At 39.7% G+C, this 21,330-nt stretch overlaps 1 protein-coding gene and 1 long non-coding RNA gene across 2 annotated transcripts; both read left to right on the top strand.

Moving 5' to 3' along the window:
• Positions 1 to 1,853: 1,853 nt before the first annotated feature.
• On the top strand, positions 1,854 to 17,545 carry LOC133706549 (uncharacterized). The gene is made up of 3 exons (XR_009844595.1): positions 1,854 to 15,284; positions 15,971 to 16,048; positions 17,301 to 17,545. It is a non-coding gene; the product is annotated as an uncharacterized LOC133706549 (long non-coding RNA).
• A 925-nt stretch (positions 17,546 to 18,470) lies between these two features.
• LOC133744652 (uncharacterized) lies at positions 18,471 to 20,894 on the top strand. The gene is made up of 4 exons (XM_062172723.1): positions 18,471 to 18,526; positions 18,815 to 19,769; positions 20,429 to 20,471; positions 20,625 to 20,894. The coding sequence occupies exons 2-4, from the start codon at positions 18,913 to 18,915 to the stop codon at positions 20,892 to 20,894; spliced, it is 1,170 nt and encodes a 389-aa protein (XP_062028707.1). The 5' UTR covers positions 18,471 to 18,526; positions 18,815 to 18,912.
• The last annotated feature ends 436 nt before the right edge of the window (positions 20,895 to 21,330 follow it).

Genomic DNA, 21,330 nt, shown 5'->3' with positions numbered 1-21,330 from the left:
TCGTTCCATGAAAAGTAAATTCATAACTAATTAGAAGATCTTCCTTTAATTATACAAAAATTTTCATTTTAATTAGAAAGCAAATGTATGGGAGGATTCAGGTTCCTCGACTTTTTTTCTTCATTAGAAAATTTGTTCTTATCCTTGTGGTTACCAAACATATAAAATGAATAAATTTTCTTTTTCAAAACCTCAAATCTGCGAAATAAATGAGGCCATAAAATAATTATAAGTCCAATACAAGCAAACTTGTGAGAAGTATGAGGATTAGAACTCTTAACAGCATTCAAAACCATAATGGAGTTAGATTCAAAGTGAGTATGCCATATGTTGGTGAGAAAAATCAGATACGTACAATTCTACTAAGGGAAAGTAACAAAGTGCGCACAGAGGAGTGGACTTGAGTGGGTGCAATCTGAGGCGGCCACCGCTCTCTGGCGGACCTCAGAGGATTATCGAATTTAATATATACTTAAAGAACACTATATATTTCTCTTTTGCTCAAATAGAACTTAATTGCGTTGGTACGCAATAAAACCATTATTTTCACACTTTGTTCTGATTGGCTCTTTTCTAACCTGATATTTTTTATTAGATTTTTTTATAGTTTTATTTTTATTTTTATACACACCAACAATTATTGATAAAAAAATTTTTAAAGAGAATTATTAATAACGACTTGTTGTTGTTCTTCTTCTTCTATTTTTTTTTCAGTCTGGTGCATTAATAAAGAAATTTTAGAGACACTTATGAACATGGATTCTTTTTTATATTACTTATAATAATTATTATTAAGGGAAATGATGGAAAATGTCACTTTAGAGAGTGAAATGATAATAAGGTCACCTAGTTTCCCACTTGATATGAATGTCCATTGTAAATTGTTATTAATATTAGTTTAGTCCTTATGAATAATGAGGTCATGTTAAAAAAGGTCAGTTTTTAATTTTTATCATTCCGATTCTGCCCCTAAGGTAATAAACCTTTATAACCTTCCATTTCAATATCGTGGAGCTCAAATTTTCTCTCTCCTTTGATCAGAAAGCTTCCGATTCGATTTGATCGGAGATCTCTTTCCGAGATTCTTTCTTCGCTGCCCTCTCCGTCGGAAGCTTCCGATTTATCTTTGTGCCTCTGCGACGATCTGAAAGTGGTTTTGGAGCTTCCTCAGGTCTTTTCTCTTTTTCTGTATCTCTGGCTTCGTCGGTGTTTGTCTTGATCACGTTATTGTGTTCTTCTTCTTCGTTGACTCAGTGCTTAGTTACAGTCTCTCTATTTCTTCCTCTCTCTGGTTTTCTCTGATTTGATCGGTAAGCCATCTCTCTGTGAATTTGTTCGTTTTGGATTTTGCAGTGTATTTTTGTTGTTTGTGTTAAATTGTTGAATTGTTCGTTTTGGATTACTGTTTTCTTCTCCTTCGTCGAACTCAGTGCTATGTTGAATTGTTGATGATGTTTTGTGCTATTGCTGTACTATATTTGTTCTATACTGTGATTTTTTATCAGTGACATGGCCAGTTACATTTTTAATACTGCTGTTTTGTTCAGGAATTATCATTTATTTTGCTAGTATGATGTTGTTCTTCTGTTCAGGCATTAACAGTTACTTTGGCAGTGACTTGTTTGTGTTGATTCTGTTGATTTCCTTAGTAGTGACATGGATAATGATTTGTTTTATTCTTGTGCAGTTGTTATGGATACTAGCTATGTTGTCAAGTTTATTTATTCTGGTGAAGCAGCGACAGTTCCATTGTTTCATAATTGGTCGTTTGTTGACCTATGCAATTCCATACGCTCTCGTTTTCCGGATTTGATTCAAGGCAATTTCATGTTGAGGTTGTAATACCCCGAAAATCCAAATTAAATTACATGGATTTTTAGAAATGATTTCACGATAGTAGGAGCGAGTACGAAGCTTGGAGAAGTTGTGGAATTAGTTCGAACGATTTTATTTTCGAAAACGAACGTTTTTTTAGGGGGTCAACAAAGTTGACTTTTTATGCGTTCAAAATTTGGGAAAACTTCCTTCATGAAAGTTGTAGAGCTCGTCGATACGATCGCGTGCATATGTGGAACGCAATATTCGGAGTTCGTATGAATAAGTTATGAATATTTAAAAATTGGGATTTTTCTATAAATAGGTGGAAAATCTGATTTATTTCGGAAGGACGAAAGTTTCTCAAAATTGCATTTTGGTCCCTGAAACTCTCCGTTCTCTCTCCTCCCTACGCAGCCGACCCGACTGACCCGACCCGGACCCATCTCCCTCCTCCGGCGTTCTCCGGCCACGACCCGGCCATCCCTGGCTTCGCCGTGAGCCGTCCAGTCTCCTGGTGCCATCGCCTTGCATCGACGCTGCCCCCAGACGTGGATCGAAGCCCCCCCCGAGCCTAGCTTTTGACCCGATCGGATCTTGGCCGTGCCGGCGTTGCACGGGCCGATCCTCCCCATTTTCGTGATCTCCTCCTCCCCCTGATCATCCCCATATAAGCCTTGCATGACGATTTTGGGTGTAGAGCGCTTGATCAAGGTTTGACTTTTTTCGACGGCTCTGATTCAATCTGGAATCAGATCAGACGCTCCGGATTAATCCAACTTCAACGCTTGATCTAGGACGATCTAGGCCGAACCAGGCTTAGCTCCAGGTATGGAAGTCGATCACCCTTTCATTTTGAACCAGTTTGTAGTTGGTCGCTTTGCCATCGGAGGTGGTTGACCCGGAGTTGACCGCCGCGTTGACCGCCCACTGACCACCGCTTGTGGCGGAGCGTCAGACCATATTTCGAGTTTTCATTATCTAGGCGATGATCTATGCATCCATACGAGCGTTTTGATATATAACTTGGTCATGTTAGAAAAAGTTGATAAATAGTGGATTTACGTTTTTACGTTACTATTTACGGTTTTTACGTTTTATCTTCGGTTTACGATCTGCGAAGATCAGACCATCGGTTTTACTTCAAATTTTAATATGTTGATCGTATGACTGTCCCGGTGACTTTGTGAGGTCACGGGCGAAGATCCGACCGTTGGATCTTCGTATAATTGAGAAATAGTGATTCGGAAAGCGATTCGTGAGAATCCGACCGTCGGATTTTCATATAATTTTGTGGAGATGTTAGTAAGGGCGATTCAGGAAGATCTGACCGTTGGATCTTCGTGATAATTTTGGAGGATGATCCTAAAGGCGATCCGTGAGGATCCGACCGTTGGATCATCATTAAATTCAGATCCAACCGTTGGATCATCGTTTAATTTGAATCTGACCGTTGGATCGTCGTTTAATTACATTTATGAGTTGTTGGCTAAGTTAAGATCATTATTGGATTAGGTTATCGACGGATTGATTTGGCGGACAATTCGGGAAAATTGTTGTTTTAGCTGTTAAGAAGACGCAGCTGGATTAGAGGTGAGTAAACCTCACGTGGTTCATATTACGAACCGAATAAATTTAATTACTTTATTTTTGTCGCAATTGTGTGAAAATATTTGTGGAATAAATATTTGTTTTCAATCATATGGACTTGATCAACTACGGTCCATAGGTAAGTAAAATGATTTTATTATACAAATGAATTTCACGGTTTTTATGCTTGAACTATAGTTGGTATTAGTGGTCATCCCTGAGCGGATGATTACGTATATATATATTTACGTGGAATATATATATTGGTTGACGTGTGATTGGTGTGATGAAATAATTGAGAATGAATTGGATATTATTCAAGCTATTAATCTCGCATTTAATTGTTGAATAATGAAATGTTGATCATGTGGTGTGAAAGCTATTTTATATGCCCAATGGTGAATATGTGGAAATTATTTTAAGAAATAAAGATTTGTCTTGAAATAATATGTCTCTTTATGTGGGTGTACATATACATATATATGATCTATAAATCATAAAGATTGTATTTTGGTGATTTTGATTATGTCTGAGAAGTACAATTGTGAAGTCGGGTGTTATCTACTACCCCGTGCTTAAGTGAATTACTGGTAAATGTGTTTTGGTGATATGTGGAAGTTAGCCTTGGGCCCTAGTCCCTACAGATAGTGCACTATTATACTCTTAGGAAGGTTGCTTACTTTGAGTATACATACTTGGGTATAGTACGTTGGACCCTAGTATGCTGCGGCTTTCCCGTACTTTGGGTATAGTACGTTGGACCCTAGTACGTGGATTTATGATTTGTTACCAGTCAACCTGGCTTACTCGTGCTTTGGGTATAGTACGTTGGACCCTAGCACTTGTATTTATGATTTGTTACCAGTTAATCCGAAAATTCACTAAAAAGAAAAGTGTACTTATATTATTTTGATCAAATATCTATTTGTGATATATTGTTAATATGTGAAGGTGTTAGTGGAAAGAGAATCAAGCATGCTTTGCTTTAATGTTATTTCACATATTAATGTTGCAATATTTGTTGGTGGTGATCAGTCAAATGCTGAGTTTTAAAAGAAGTATCGAGAATAAATATGCTTATATATGTTTCTGTGATTTTTGGAATTACATTGTGAGTGCGTCGATTGTTTACTTGAGTTATAATAAATATAATTGAATAAATCAACAGTTCTTTCTTGTTTACTCATACGGGCTGTCAAAAGCTCACCGGGTTTTGTGTTGTTGCAACTCCCGGTACACTATTCAAATTGTGTAGCGGGTAGTCTTACAGGTCAGGAGAATCAGGGCAGTGATCGTGCGGTTTAGAATATTAGTATTACATTTATAGCATTTGTTTTGTGAGGAGAATTGTGCTCTCTTGAGCTTTATAATTTGTTTTGGTGAGAGTGTACTGTAATAAGTAGCTTGAGGATTTGGTTTATGTAATTATCGAGAGGTGTAATGTGCAGTTGATTTTGAGAAAAAAATTCTGAGATTATAAACAGGGTATTTGAGGTTCATGCTTCGAATATGAATTACTTAAATTCAGAATTCGGGGTGTGACAGATTGGTATCAGAGCGTGAGGTGCATACTTAATGATTTGTCAATACTTTCCGAGTGATGGCCCGTCTGCAGCGGATCCCCATCGTGTGCTCTTCAGTATTGATCAAGTCATTGGTATGTAAGAGTGTTAGGAGTCATCTAGGACGTTTGGTCGTATTAGGAGTTATGAAATACCCTTGGTGTGTTAGTATATTGGTTATTAGGTACTTGTATTGACTGATGCTATGTTTGAGTGTTATACAAGTTTTAAACAATTTTTGCTATGCTTCCGAAGTAATGGACAAATTGGGAAGCATAACTAAGGATTGAAGTAGACCCTTTGGTAGAGGCCTAGTCTGATGTAGGAACAGGATCTTTCTATGGAGACAGTTGTGGATGAGGTGTAGGCATCCGAGGTTGAGCTGTCTGTTCCACTAGTGGTTGATGCGATGAATTCTATTCTTAGGTTGAAATGGTGAAAAATGTTGAGGATTTAGAAGTAGTTGGAAAGAGAATTGATCTCACAACTCAAAGATGATAGGAGTGTGAGAGGTTATGAGATAGAGTTCTCAAGACTATGGGTTTAGGAGACGAATGGATGCTAACTTTAGCAAGGTGTAGGGAATAGAGATGCCTTATCAGCCTTAAGACTTTTCTTACTAAGGCGAAGTGTGATACTAGAGGACCTAATCTCTTGGTGTGTTGTGACAGGCTGTGCTTGATGTCTATAGTAGACTTTTGCGTGTGAATTCTTTTTGTAAAGTGTTGTTCTATGTGGTATGTTGCATGATGCATCTTTCGTTATTTAACAGCGAAGTCTTTTACAACTTTGTTTGTGTGTGCAATACTATCTTGTTGTGTTCGAAATTATTTCGAGTGTTTGTTGTGATTTTGGAAAAGTATCAACATACATTCAATCTTATTAATTTTAGGATGAGTCTTTTACCACTTTAATTAGTGCTGGGGCAATAGAGTTAATACTCTAAGCTCCTCATAGGGGGATGCCAATTATGAAAGATGTGTGCAGTAGAGTTGTTTATGGTTTTGAAAATAGTATTGGGTGACCAAGGTTCGATCCTTGGTGTTGTTGATGGTTAAACAAAAAGAAAAGAAAACATGCACACCATCTTATTGATTTTATATTACAAAAAAAAAAAAAGGAAAACAAGGACTATGCTATGCTAAGCCTAGTCAGCAGCTCCGGATGGGTTGAGGCTGAGCTCAAGAGAAACGTTTGAGCCACTGTGGTAACCGCCTGAGCCACCAGAATAGTAACCAAAAGCGCTACCTTCCTCGGAAGTAGCCTTCAGGTTACCAAAGACGTCCTCGCCATGCACGGGGAACAAAGGAAGAGTTTGAACCTCCTGGTGATCTCCTCCTCGTTGTTGCAGGGATGTTTGTCCTCCTGTTGTGCCAAAAGAGTTGTACTGGTATTAGTGTTGAAGTGTGAGGAAGAATATGAAACAAAATTTAAATCAAGAAATCCTTCATTACCAGTAGAATAGGTGGAACCAAAGTTGAGATCAATGGATCTACCATCATCAGTAGAACTAGTGGACCCAAAATTGATGTCAATGGATCCACCAGCTGGCCCAAAATTGATGTCGATGGATCCACCAGCACCAGTAGAACCAGTGGACCCAAAATTGAGATCAATGGATCCACCAGTACCAAGAGAACTAGTTCCCATGGGCACTGGAGCAGCCTGATTACACCTATTCATCTGCTTCTCTCGAGCCCTGACGTTCTGGAACCAAAAGTAAATGTTCTTACCCTCAACATGTCCATACTGGTTCAGCTGGAGGCAGATCTCGTGAATGTGCTCTGTAGTTGGACGCTTAAATCCCTTGACGTAGTAAAGATCCTTGAGGATTCTTATTTGTTCTGGAGTAGGAATCCACCTGGTACGGCTTCGCCAGAAATCCATGTTGGCACTACTTCCGGCTGCTTGGGTGTTTCCTCCCTCCTCTGTTGGTTGCCGTTGTTGTAGTTCCATTTGTTGCGGGGTTTGGAGCTCCATTAGTTGCAGAGTTCGTGGCTCTTGGGTCATGGAGTGAGAGGATGTGAAAATCGAGGAATACATGGTTTAGTGTTTGAGGGAGATTTTGTTAGAAGGATTGGAGTTGTTGAACTGGTGATTGGAGATCTGAGATTCTCAGAGGAAAGATGAGATCGAATCTTCAAATGGAAGAAAAGATCTGAGAAAGAAAGATTGAAGATCTGAGAGTGAAAAACTGGGGATTTGAGAAGAGAAAGGCTGAAGAGTTGAGAGAGAAAGGCTTGAGCTCGGAAGAAAATTTCTTTTCCTTTGGAGTGAACAGTCGCGTCTCCAGAATGCACCTATTTATAGAACAAGGTGAGCAGATCTCCACCGTTGGATGAACGATCTCAGAATTTGAATCCACGCGTTGGATTAAAGTCGCCCCGAAACCCGGAAAAGCTGTTGGCGCGTGTTGAGCGTGTAAGGGGACATGCCGAATTTCGAGGCGCTGTGGCAGACAGATTTAGCCGAAAGTGATTCTGATTGCCTTAAATCACGGAAGGGATAAGCCGTGGCAGGTGGGCCGTACGTGGGCTTGTCTTGGATCAAGGCCCTCACTGTAGTTGTGGGTGGAGGCCCAATGGGCTGAACTTCTGAAATAGTTTTGGGTGAAATTCATGGGCCGGATTTCTGCAACAGTTTTGGGTGTTTTGGGCCGGATTGTTGAAACAATTTGAAACAGCTTGGTTTAAATAAAAGGAATGGTATAGTTATCATCGAGAGCAGCTTGTGCTCCAGTGGTTGGGGGGCAAAGCCTTTGTGCAGCAGGTTAAGGTTTCGAACCTTGCCACCCCTTTTATTTTATTTATGTCGCTTATGACATAATAAATATAACACGTGAGCATATATTATTGGAAGCAGCTCTTGCTTCAGTGGTTGGGAGCAAAACTTTTGTGTTCGAGGTCGGGAGTTCGACCCTTGCCTCTTACATTTATTTTTGGATCTTGTATACGCTCAGTATACGGACGTATTTTTATACGTAGAACCGTAGCTTTGTATATTTCTACGGTATGGTATCTGTAGATTTCTACAGTATTGGTAAAGTTGGAGATAGTATAGTCAAGTGTGGTAGTTGAAGTAAGAATTGTGGTGATCAAGTTGATGCTTGGTTAGTGTTCTGAAAACTTTAATCGGGAGAAATGGACTCACGATTAAATTTCGGGACGAAATTCCTTTAAGGAGGGTAGACTGTAATACCCCGAAAATCCAAATTAAATTACATGGATTTTTAGAAATGATTTCACGATAGTAGGAGCGAGTACGAAGCTTGGAGAAGTTGTGGAATTAGTTCGAACGATTTTATTTTCGAAAACGAACGTTTTTTTAGGGGGTCAACAAAGTTGACTTTTTATGCGTTCAAAATTTGGGAAAACTTCCTTCATGAAAGTTGTAGAGCTCGTCGATACGATCGCGTGCATATGTGGAACGCAATATTCGGAGTTCGTATGAATAAGTTATGAATATTTAAAAATTGGGATTTTTCTATAAATAGGTGGAAAATCTGATTTATTTCGGAAGGACGAAAGTTTCTCAAAATTGCATTTTGGTCCCTGAAACTCTCCGTTCTCTCTCCTCCCTACGCAGCCGACCCGACTGACCCGACCCGGACCCATCTCCCTCCTCCGGCGTTCTCCGGCCACGACCCGGCCATCCCTGGCTTCGCCGTGAGCCGTCCAGTCTCCTGGTGCCATCGCCTTGCATCGACGCTGCCCCCAGACGTGGATCGAAGCCCCCCCCGAGCCTAGCTTTTGACCCGATCGGATCTTGGCCGTGCCGGCGTTGCACGGGCCGATCCTCCCCATTTTCGTGATCTCCTCCTCCCCCTGATCATCCCCATATAAGCCTTGCATGACGATTTTGGGTGTAGAGCGCTTGATCAAGGTTTGACTTTTTTCGACGGCTCTGATTCAATCTGGAATCAGATCAGACGCTCCGGATTAATCCAACTTCAACGCTTGATCTAGGACGATCTAGGCCGAACCAGGCTTAGCTCCAGGTATGGAAGTCGATCACCCTTTCATTTTGAACCAGTTTGTAGTTGGTCGCTTTGCCATCGGAGGTGGTTGACCCGGAGTTGACCGCCGCGTTGACCGCCCACTGACCACCGCTTGTGGCGGAGCGTCAGACCATATTTCGAGTTTTCATTATCTAGGCGATGATCTATGCATCCATACGAGCGTTTTGATATATAACTTGGTCATGTTAGAAAAAGTTGATAAATAGTGGATTTACGTTTTTACGTTACTATTTACGGTTTTTACGTTTTATCTTCGGTTTACGATCTGCGAAGATCAGACCATCGGTTTTACTTCAAATTTTAATATGTTGATCGTATGACTGTCCCGGTGACTTTGTGAGGTCACGGGCGAAGATCCGACCGTTGGATCTTCGTATAATTGAGAAATAGTGATTCGGAAAGCGATTCGTGAGAATCCGACCGTCGGATTTTCATATAATTTTGTGGAGATGTTAGTAAGGGCGATTCAGGAAGATCTGACCGTTGGATCTTCGTGATAATTTTGGAGGATGATCCTAAAGGCGATCCGTGAGGATCCGACCGTTGGATCATCATTAAATTCAGATCCAACCGTTGGATCATCGTTTAATTTGAATCTGACCGTTGGATCGTCGTTTAATTACATTTATGAGTTGTTGGCTAAGTTAAGATCATTATTGGATTAGGTTATCGACGGATTGATTTGGCGGACAATTCGGGAAAATTGTTGTTTTAGCTGTTAAGAAGACGCAGCTGGATTAGAGGTGAGTAAACCTCACGTGGTTCATATTACGAACCGAATAAATTTAATTACTTTATTTTTGTCGCAATTGTGTGAAAATATTTGTGGAATAAATATTTGTTTTCAATCATATGGACTTGATCAACTACGGTCCATAGGTAAGTAAAATGATTTTATTATACAAATGAATTTCACGGTTTTTATGCTTGAACTATAGTTGGTATTAGTGGTCATCCCTGAGCGGATGATTACGTATATATATATTTACGTGGAATATATATATTGGTTGACGTGTGATTGGTGTGATGAAATAATTGAGAATGAATTGGATATTATTCAAGCTATTAATCTCGCATTTAATTGTTGAATAATGAAATGTTGATCATGTGGTGTGAAAGCTATTTTATATGCCCAATGGTGAATATGTGGAAATTATTTTAAGAAATAAAGATTTGTCTTGAAATAATATGTCTCTTTATGTGGGTGTACATATACATATATATGATCTATAAATCATAAAGATTGTATTTTGGTGATTTTGATTATGTCTGAGAAGTACAATTGTGAAGTCGGGTGTTATCTACTACCCCGTGCTTAAGTGAATTACTGGTAAATGTGTTTTGGTGATATGTGGAAGTTAGCCTTGGGCCCTAGTCCCTACAGATAGTGCACTATTATACTCTTAGGAAGGTTGCTTACTTTGAGTATACATACTTGGGTATAGTACGTTGGACCCTAGTATGCTGCGGCTTTCCCGTACTTTGGGTATAGTACGTTGGACCCTAGTACGTGGATTTATGATTTGTTACCAGTCAACCTGGCTTACTCGTGCTTTGGGTATAGTACGTTGGACCCTAGCACTTGTATTTATGATTTGTTACCAGTTAATCCGAAAATTCACTAAAAAGAAAAGTGTACTTATATTATTTTGATCAAATATCTATTTGTGATATATTGTTAATATGTGAAGGTGTTAGTGGAAAGAGAATCAAGCATGCTTTGCTTTAATGTTATTTCACATATTAATGTTGCAATATTTGTTGGTGGTGATCAGTCAAATGCTGAGTTTTAAAAGAAGTATCGAGAATAAATATGCTTATATATGTTTCTGTGATTTTTGGAATTACATTGTGAGTGCGTCGATTGTTTACTTGAGTTATAATAAATATAATTGAATAAATCAACAGTTCTTTCTTGTTTACTCATACGGGCTGTCAAAAGCTCACCGGGTTTTGTGTTGTTGCAACTCCCGGTACACTATTCAAATTGTGTAGCGGGTAGTCTTACAGGTCAGGAGAATCAGGGCAGTGATCGTGCGGTTTAGAATATTAGTATTACATTTATAGCATTTGTTTTGTGAGGAGAATTGTGCTCTCTTGAGCTTTATAATTTGTTTTGGTGAGAGTGTACTGTAATAAGTAGCTTGAGGATTTGGTTTATGTAATTATCGAGAGGTGTAATGTGCAGTTGATTTTGAGAAAAAAATTCTGAGATTATAAACAGGGTATTTGAGGTTCATGCTTCGAATATGAATTACTTAAATTCAGAATTCGGGGTGTGACAGATTGGTATCAGAGCGTGAGGTGCATACTTAATGATTTGTCAATACTTTCCGAGTGATGGCCCGTCTGCAGCGGATCCCCATCGTGTGCTCTTCAGTATTGATCAAGTCATTGGTATGTAAGAGTGTTAGGAGTCATCTAGGACGTTTGGTCGTATTAGGAGTTATGAAATACCCTTGGTGTGTTAGTATATTGGTTATTAGGTACTTGTATTGACTGATGCTATGTTTGAGTGTTATACAAGTTTTAAACAATTTTTGCTATGCTTCCGAAGTAATGGACAAATTGGGAAGCATAACTAAGGATTGAAGTAGACCCTTTGGTAGAGGCCTAGTCTGATGTAGGAACAGGATCTTTCTATGGAGACAGTTGTGGATGAGGTGTAGGCATCCGAGGTTGAGCTGTCTGTTCCACTAGTGGTTGATGCGATGAATTCTATTCTTAGGTTGAAATGGTGAAAAATGTTGAGGATTTAGAAGTAGTTGGAAAGAGAATTGATCTCACAACTCAAAGATGATAGGAGTGTGAGAGGTTATGAGATAGAGTTCTCAAGACTATGGGTTTAGGAGACGAATGGATGCTAACTTTAGCAAGGTGTAGGGAATAGAGATGCCTTATCAGCCTTAAGACTTTTCTTACTAAGGCGAAGTGTGATACTAGAGGACCTAATCTCTTGGTGTGTTGTGACAGGCTGTGCTTGATGTCTATAGTAGACTTTTGCGTGTGAATTCTTTTTGTAAAGTGTTGTTCTATGTGGTATGTTGCATGATGCATCTTTCGTTATTTAACAGCGAAGTCTTTTACAACTTTGTTTGTGTGTGCAATACTATCTTGTTGTGTTCGAAATTATTTCGAGTGTTTGTTGTGATTTTGGAAAAGTATCAACATACATTCAATCTTATTAATTTTAGGATGAGTCTTTTACCACTTTAATTAGTGCTGGGGCAATAGAGTTAATACTCTAAGCTCCTCATAGGGGGATGCCAATTATGAAAGATGTGTGCAGTAGAGTTGTTTATGGTTTTGAAAATAGTATTGGGTGACCAAGGTTCGATCCTTGGTGTTGTTGATGGTTAAACAAAAAGAAAAGAAAACATGCACACCATCTTATTGATTTTATATTACAAAAAAAAAAAAAGGAAAACAAGGACTATGCTATGCTAAGCCTAGTCAGCAGCTCCGGATGGGTTGAGGCTGAGCTCAAGAGAAACGTTTGAGCCACTGTGGTAACCGCCTGAGCCACCAGAATAGTAACCAAAAGCGCTACCTTCCTCGGAAGTAGCCTTCAGGTTACCAAAGACGTCCTCGCCATGCACGGGGAACAAAGGAAGAGTTTGAACCTCCTGGTGATCTCCTCCTCGTTGTTGCAGGGATGTTTGTCCTCCTGTTGTGCCAAAAGAGTTGTACTGGTATTAGTGTTGAAGTGTGAGGAAGAATATGAAACAAAATTTAAATCAAGAAATCCTTCATTACCAGTAGAATAGGTGGAACCAAAGTTGAGATCAATGGATCTACCATCATCAGTAGAACTAGTGGACCCAAAATTGATGTCAATGGATCCACCAGCTGGCCCAAAATTGATGTCGATGGATCCACCAGCACCAGTAGAACCAGTGGACCCAAAATTGAGATCAATGGATCCACCAGTACCAAGAGAACTAGTTCCCATGGGCACTGGAGCAGCCTGATTACACCTATTCATCTGCTTCTCTCGAGCCCTGACGTTCTGGAACCAAAAGTAAATGTTCTTACCCTCAACATGTCCATACTGGTTCAGCTGGAGGCAGATCTCGTGAATGTGCTCTGTAGTTGGACGCTTAAATCCCTTGACGTAGTAAAGATCCTTGAGGATTCTTATTTGTTCTGGAGTAGGAATCCACCTGGTACGGCTTCGCCAGAAATCCATGTTGGCACTACTTCCGGCTGCTTGGGTGTTTCCTCCCTCCTCTGTTGGTTGCCGTTGTTGTAGTTCCATTTGTTGCGGGGTTTGGAGCTCCATTAGTTGCAGAGTTCGTGGCTCTTGGGTCATGGAGTGAGAGGATGTGAAAATCGAGGAATACATGGTTTAGTGTTTGAGGGAGATTTTGTTAGAAGGATTGGAGTTGTTGAACTGGTGATTGGAGATCTGAGATTCTCAGAGGAAAGATGAGATCGAATCTTCAAATGGAAGAAAAGATCTGAGAAAGAAAGATTGAAGATCTGAGAGTGAAAAACTGGGGATTTGAGAAGAGAAAGGCTGAAGAGTTGAGAGAGAAAGGCTTGAGCTCGGAAGAAAATTTCTTTTCCTTTGGAGTGAACAGTCGCGTCTCCAGAATGCACCTATTTATAGAACAAGGTGAGCAGATCTCCACCGTTGGATGAACGATCTCAGAATTTGAATCCACGCGTTGGATTAAAGTCGCCCCGAAACCCGGAAAAGCTGTTGGCGCGTGTTGAGCGTGTAAGGGGACATGCCGAATTTCGAGGCGCTGTGGCAGACAGATTTAGCCGAAAGTGATTCTGATTGCCTTAAATCACGGAAGGGATAAGCCGTGGCAGGTGGGCCGTACGTGGGCTTGTCTTGGATCAAGGCCCTCACTGTAGTTGTGGGTGGAGGCCCAATGGGCTGAACTTCTGAAATAGTTTTGGGTGAAATTCATGGGCCGGATTTCTGCAACAGTTTTGGGTGTTTTGGGCCGGATTGTTGAAACAATTTGAAACAGCTTGGTTTAAATAAAAGGAATGGTATAGTTATCATCGAGAGCAGCTTGTGCTCCAGTGGTTGGGGGGCAAAGCCTTTGTGCAGCAGGTTAAGGTTTCGAACCTTGCCACCCCTTTTATTTTATTTATGTCGCTTATGACATAATAAATATAACACGTGAGCATATATTATTGGAAGCAGCTCTTGCTTCAGTGGTTGGGAGCAAAACTTTTGTGTTCGAGGTCGGGAGTTCGACCCTTGCCTCTTACATTTATTTTTGGATCTTGTATACGCTCAGTATACGGACGTATTTTTATACGTAGAACCGTAGCTTTGTATATTTCTACGGTATGGTATCTGTAGATTTCTACAGTATTGGTAAAGTTGGAGATAGTATAGTCAAGTGTGGTAGTTGAAGTAAGAATTGTGGTGATCAAGTTGATGCTTGGTTAGTGTTCTGAAAACTTTAATCGGGAGAAATGGACTCACGATTAAATTTCGGGACGAAATTCCTTTAAGGAGGGTAGACTGTAATACCCCGAAAATCCAAATTAAATTACATGGATTTTTAGAAATGATTTCACGATAGTAGGAGCGAGTACGAAGCTTGGAGAAGTTGTGGAATTAGTTCGAACGATTTTATTTTCGAAAACGAACGTTTTTTTAGGGGGTCAACAAAGTTGACTTTTTATGCGTTCAAAATTTGGGAAAACTTCCTTCATGAAAGTTGTAGAGCTCGTCGATACGATCGCGTGCATATGTGGAACGCAATATTCGGAGTTCGTATGAATAAGTTATGAATATTTAAAAATTGGGATTTTTCTATAAATAGGTGGAAAATCTGATTTATTTCGGAAGGACGAAAGTTTCTCAAAATTGCATTTTGGTCCCTGAAACTCTCCGTTCTCTCTCCTCCCTACGCAGCCGACCCGACTGACCCGACCCGGACCCATCTCCCTCCTCCGGCGTTCTCCGGCCACGACCCGGCCATCCCTGGCTTCGCCGTGAGCCGTCCAGTCTCCTGGTGCCATCGCCTTGCATCGACGCTGCCCCCAGACGTGGATCGAAGCCCCCCCCGAGCCTAGCTTTTGACCCGATCGGATCTTGGCCGTGCCGGCGTTGCACGGGCCGATCCTCCCCATTTTCGTGATCTCCTCCTCCCCCTGATCATCCCCATATAAGCCTTGCATGACGATTTTGGGTGTAGAGCGCTTGATCAAGGTTTGACTTTTTTCGACGGCTCTGATTCAATCTGGAATCAGATCAGACGCTCCGGATTAATCCAACTTCAACGCTTGATCTAGGACGATCTAGGCCGAACCAGGCTTAGCTCCAGGTATGGAAGTCGATCACCCTTTCATTTTGAACCAGTTTGTAGTTGGTCGCTTTGCCATCGGAGGTGGTTGACCCGGAGTTGACCGCCGCGTTGACCGCCCACTGACCACCGCTTGTGGCGGAGCGTCAGACCATATTTCGAGTTTTCATTATCTAGGCGATGATCTATGCATCCATACGAGCGTTTTGATATATAACTTGGTCATGTTAGAAAAAGTTGATAAATAGTGGATTTACGTTTTTACGTTACTATTTACGGTTTTTACGTTTTATCTTCGGTTTACGATCTGCGAAGATCAGACCATCGGTTTTACTTCAAATTTTAATATGTTGATCGTATGACTGTCCCGGTGACTTTGTGAGGTCACGGGCGAAGATCCGACCGTTGGATCTTCGTATAATTGAGAAATAGTGATTCGGAAAGCGATTCGTGAGAATCCGACCGTCGGATTTTCATATAATTTTGTGGAGATGTTAGTAAGGGCGATTCAGGAAGATCTGACCGTTGGATCTTCGTGATAATTTTGGAGGATGATCCTAAAGGCGATCCGTGAGGATCCGACCGTTGGATCATCATTAAATTCAGATCCAACCGTTGGATCATCGTTTAATTTGAATCTGACCGTTGGATCGTCGTTTAATTACATTTATGAGTTGTTGGCTAAGTTAAGATCATTATTGGATTAGGTTATCGACGGATTGATTTGGCGGACAATTCGGGAAAATTGTTGTTTTAGCTGTTAAGAAGACGCAGCTGGATTAGAGGTGAGTAAACCTCACGTGGTTCATATTACGAACCGAATAAATTTAATTACTTTATTTTTGTCGCAATTGTGTGAAAATATTTGTGGAATAAATATTTGTTTTCAATCATATGGACTTGATCAACTACGGTCCATAGGTAAGTAAAATGATTTTATTATACAAATGAATTTCACGGTTTTTATGCTTGAACTATAGTTGGTATTAGTGGTCATCCCTGAGCGGATGATTACGTATATATATATTTACGTGGAATATATATATTGGTTGACGTGTGATTGGTGTGATGAAATAATTGAGAATGAATTGGATATTATTCAAGCTATTAATCTCGCATTTAATTGTTGAATAATGAAATGTTGATCATGTGGTGTGAAAGCTATTTTATATGCCCAATGGTGAATATGTGGAAATTATTTTAAGAAATAAAGATTTGTCTTGAAATAATATGTCTCTTTATGTGGGTGTACATATACATATATATGATCTATAAATCATAAAGATTGTATTTTGGTGATTTTGATTATGTCTGAGAAGTACAATTGTGAAGTCGGGTGTTATCTACTACCCCGTGCTTAAGTGAATTACTGGTAAATGTGTTTTGGTGATATGTGGAAGTTAGCCTTGGGCCCTAGTCCCTACAGATAGTGCACTATTATACTCTTAGGAAGGTTGCTTACTTTGAGTATACATACTTGGGTATAGTACGTTGGACCCTAGTATGCTGCGGCTTTCCCGTACTTTGGGTATAGTACGTTGGACCCTAGTACGTGGATTTATGATTTGTTACCAGTCAACCTGGCTTACTCGTGCTTTGGGTATAGTACGTTGGACCCTAGCACTTGTATTTATGATTTGTTACCAGTTAATCCGAAAATTCACTAAAAAGAAAAGTGTACTTATATTATTTTGATCAAATATCTATTTGTGATATATTGTTAATATGTGAAGGTGTTAGTGGAAAGAGAATCAAGCATGCTTTGCTTTAATGTTATTTCACATATTAATGTTGCAATATTTGTTGGTGGTGATCAGTCAAATGCTGAGTTTTAAAAGAAGTATCGAGAATAAATATGCTTATATATGTTTCTGTGATTTTTGGAATTACATTGTGAGTGCGTCGATTGTTTACTTGAGTTATAATAAATATAATTGAATAAATCAACAGTTCTTTCTTGTTTACTCATACGGGCTGTCAAAAGCTCACCGGGTTTTGTGTTGTTGCAACTCCCGGTACACTATTCAAATTGTGTAGCGGGTAGTCTTACAGGTCAGGAGAATCAGGGCAGTGATCGTGCGGTTTAGAATATTAGTATTACATTTATAGCATTTGTTTTGTGAGGAGAATTGTGCTCTCTTGAGCTTTATAATTTGTTTTGGTGAGAGTGTACTGTAATAAGTAGCTTGAGGATTTGGTTTATGTAATTATCGAGAGGTGTAATGTGCAGTTGATTTTGAGAAAAAAATTCTGAGATTATAAACAGGGTATTTGAGGTTCATGCTTCGAATATGAATTACTTAAATTCAGAATTCGGGGTGTGACAGAGGTACATTATTCCTCCGGATTCTACTTCATGTTTTCTAGAGAGTGAAGTTGATATGAGAATATTTTTAGGAATTTGGTTCGTTACAATTCTGATTTTGTTGAAGTGTTTGTGACTGATTTGCCTTCTATTAGTGAAAGTGTGGTGAGTAATACAGTGTGTGAGGATTCTAGTACCATGCTTGAGGAGAATGATTATTTGGGGTGTTATAGGGCAGAGGCACCGAAGAGTTATATGACGAAAGGTTGGGAGAGTTATATTCATTCTGAAGGCCAAAAGTTTGAGGGTGGGGTTGTTGAGTTTAGGGATAAGCTGCGTAAGTATACTATAAAAATTGGCTTTTCATATGAGTTTGTTAGAAATGACAAGGTTCGTGTTATTGCTCAGTGTTCTAAGAAACATTCTCAAGGCTGCAATTGGTTGGTGAAGGCTTATTTATGTAGGGCTAATGGTTTCTTTATGATTAAAAGGTTGGTTAATGTTCACACTTGTCATGGTGTGATTCATTTGCAGAAGAGTAAGATGATGGGATCCAAGGTTGTCAAGTCTATTGTGCTTGATAAGATTCGTGCCAATCCAAACAAAAAGCCAATTGATATAGCTGATGAGATCAAGAGTGATTATGGTTTGGATGTTGCTTATCGTACAGTTTGGTATGGTACGGAGTTGGCAAAAACAGCCCTACATGGTGATGAAGTTGAGTCTTATGCTCAGCTACTTTGGTTCAGTGAGTCTGTTATGAAGTCAAACCCCGACTCTAGGATAGTGGTTGAGTTTCATCGAGAAACACACGGGTTTCAGCGTATGTTTGTGAGCTATGGTGCATGGATGAAGGGTTTTCAATCTTGTAGACCTATTCTTTTCATTGATGCTACATTCATTACCAACAAGTACAAGGGGCAGATTATTGCTGCATCGGCAAAGGATGCCAATCAAGGTTGAATCTCCTTCATTACTTGTAGTTTTTTATTTTTCTTGTTTTCTATTTGCTGCCATGTCTTGTTTTTTTTTTTTGTAATGTAAGTGACATGGTTAGTTACATAGCTACTGACATGGTCACTTACATGTTCATTGACAGTTACATGTCCAATGACCTAAATGTTCTGTGATTTGAATGACATGTCTCTGGCCATGTCACTGTCAAGTAATTTGCAGTTATGTCAGCGACATGGTCAGTGACATTAACAGTTACATGGCAGTGACATTATTTTGTTTTTCTGTTCAGGCTTGTATCCAGTTGCTTATGCTATTGTGGATTCTGAAAATGAGAGTAATTGGAGATTTTTTCTTGAGGTTTTGGCTGAAGAGTTTGCAAAACACCCTATGAGGAGGGTGACATTCATTTCTGATCGTCATGTTGGGCTTGTTAGTGCTTTCCCTAGAGTGTTTCCTAATAATCCACATGGGTTTTGTTTTAGACACCTGATGTCTAACCTTTCTGACAAATTTCCAGCTGGATCTTACCTCAAGGATAGGATTCCTTACTTGTTTATGTGTTGTGCTTATTCTCGCACACCGGAGATGTATGAGTTCAACATGGAAATCTTGAGGAGTGAAGGCGGTGACATAGTTGCTCAATTTCTGGAGGATCTTCCCAAGGAGAACTGGTGTATGGCTTACTTTAATGGCGAAAGATTTGGTGAAATGACAAATAACTTGGCTGAGTCTTTCAATAATTGGGTGTTGCCTTTGAAGAGTCTTCCTATTCTTGATATTAATGATGGCATTAGAGTGAAGTCCATGGCTTCAATTGCTGCTCGGAAGCAGGATGCTCATGAATGGTTGTCTGAGTTGTGCCCAGTGATTGAAAAGAAGTTGAAGGACAATTTGGAAGTCGGAAGGCATTGGAGAGTGAGCAGGTCTGATACCTATGTGTATGAAGTTCACTGCCAGAAGTACAATAGCATGGTAAATTTGGAAACTCGGTTTTGTTCGTGTGGAAAATGGCAGCTGTATGGCTTCCCATGTTCCCATGCACTTGTAGTGATCCAACAACATGGTTCTTCCCCGTATTTGTATGTCAATGAGCTGTACAAGGTGGATAAATATCGAGAAACTTATTCTTTCCCAATTAATCCTCTTCCCTCTATTTCGAAGCAAGTGCATGATTTTGGTAGAGATGCGGTGATCTTGCAGCCGCCTTTGACTAGAAGACCACCGGGAAGGCCTAGAAAGAAGAGGTTCAGAAAAAGGAGCGAGAAAACCAGGGTGATCAAGTGTGGTAGGTGTGGAAAATGTGATGGTCACAACAGAAAGAGTTGTACAGCTCCGATATAGGTTCAATTCTGCCTACATGCCTTTAACAGTGACATGGCAAGTGACATGGCAAGTGACTCCAATACAGTTTGAAATTTTGTTTTGATTTTTCATTTTTTTCAATAAATGATAAGAAGTGCTTGTAAGGTGCTTACTCATTGGAATTTTTTTTTTGACTATGAGACAGTGTATCTGCTTTCTTCTTTTAAAAATCCTTCAGTATTCTTTGTGTCTACAGGTTTTTAATAGTTACATGTACAGTGACATAACCATTTGTAAACTAATTGACTTGTCCATTGACATTAGTTTTTAGTTATCTTGTCGGTGACTTGTTCTATGACTTGTAGTTGGATCACTGCATATAGATTTGGTCATTGGCAGCGGAACGCTGCCGTTGCGGTGCAGCGGCACGCTGCAAATATTAATGAAAATTAAAAAATGAAGTAGCTACAACAACTTTGGTTTATTAATTGGCAGCGGAACGCTGCCGTTGCGGTGCAGCGGCACGCTGCAAACTGAAATAGGAATATCATTTTGGCTGTGACTTCTCTAGTGACTTATAGTTTTAATGTTTTTTGTCCAGTTACATATTCAGCTACATGCTTAGTTATATGTTCAGTTACATGGTCAGTTACATATATTGTAAGTTACATGGTCAGTTACATGGTCAGCTACATTATCAGTGACTTGGTCAGTTACTTGAGTTTTACAGTAACTTGCCTAGTGACTTGGCCAATGACATTCAGTTTTACAGTAACTAAATACTATATCAAATGCAGAAATACTATATCAATGACTCGAAATTAAGTAAGAGAAGTTTCCGAGAATCGAGGCTGAAAGATTACCCGGTCGAGGTAGACGATTCGAGTTCTGCAATTCTTCAAATCCCTAAAATTTGGGGCTTTTTCTGTGAAGTACTTTTCAGAGTCGGCGCTGCTTCACCGTTGAGCAAAACAGTCGTCGGAGAAGGTATGTGTCTAAGAATGTGGCCGCCGGAGATTAATATTTCTCTATTTCGGAGTAGGTTTGAGCGGTTTTTTGAGGTTTGAATTTCCGAAGTAATGTGGAGAAGACGAAACAATAGTGCCGTTTTAGTCTACCTCTCACAAACCGCCAGAGAAAACTGACGGTGGCAGTTTTGTAATTAAATTGAAGTACAGTGGTAGAACGTGAACAAGTGACCTTAATTATCATCGGGACATTTGTGCTGTTTGAATTATAATAAGGCACTTCAAAATGACCTTTTTTATCATTATCCCTTATTATTATTATTATAAAAATAAAAATAAGATAAATATATTAAAAAAATCGTTCTTATCATGTGAGGCCGGCCCTGTGCGCATAACCCACCAAACGGGCAAATACAAAACCCTCAAAGTCTCGAAACAAAACACCAAAATCTAATCTTTGTTCAGCAGTGTTTAAAGCCCCATTTATGTTAGCTTTAGCCTTTAAGCCAACATACAAGAGGCTTTTTAATTCTGT

This window comes from Rosa rugosa, chromosome 4, assembly GCF_958449725.1.
Source record: "Rosa rugosa chromosome 4, drRosRugo1.1, whole genome shotgun sequence".
NCBI lineage: Eukaryota > Viridiplantae > Streptophyta > Magnoliopsida > Rosales > Rosaceae > Rosa > Rosa rugosa.
Note: the sequence above shows the minus strand (reverse complement) of the source record. Positions and strands in the feature narration are given on the sequence as shown.

What these genes read in the sequence shown, in the direction of transcription:
- LOC133744652 (XM_062172723.1), top strand. Translation starts at nt 18,913, where the DNA reads ATGAGGAGGGTGACATTCATTTCTGATCGTCATGTTGGGCTTGTTAGT. An exon ending in GGAAGGCCTAGAAAGAAGAG is followed by an intron (nt 19,770 to 20,428) that starts GTTCAGAAAAAG and finishes TTTTTTGTCCAG; the next exon opens with TTACATATTCAGCTACATGC. An exon ending in GTTATATGTTCAGTTACATG is followed by an intron (nt 20,472 to 20,624) that starts GTCAGTTACATA and finishes TATCAAATGCAG; the next exon opens with AAATACTATATCAATGACTC.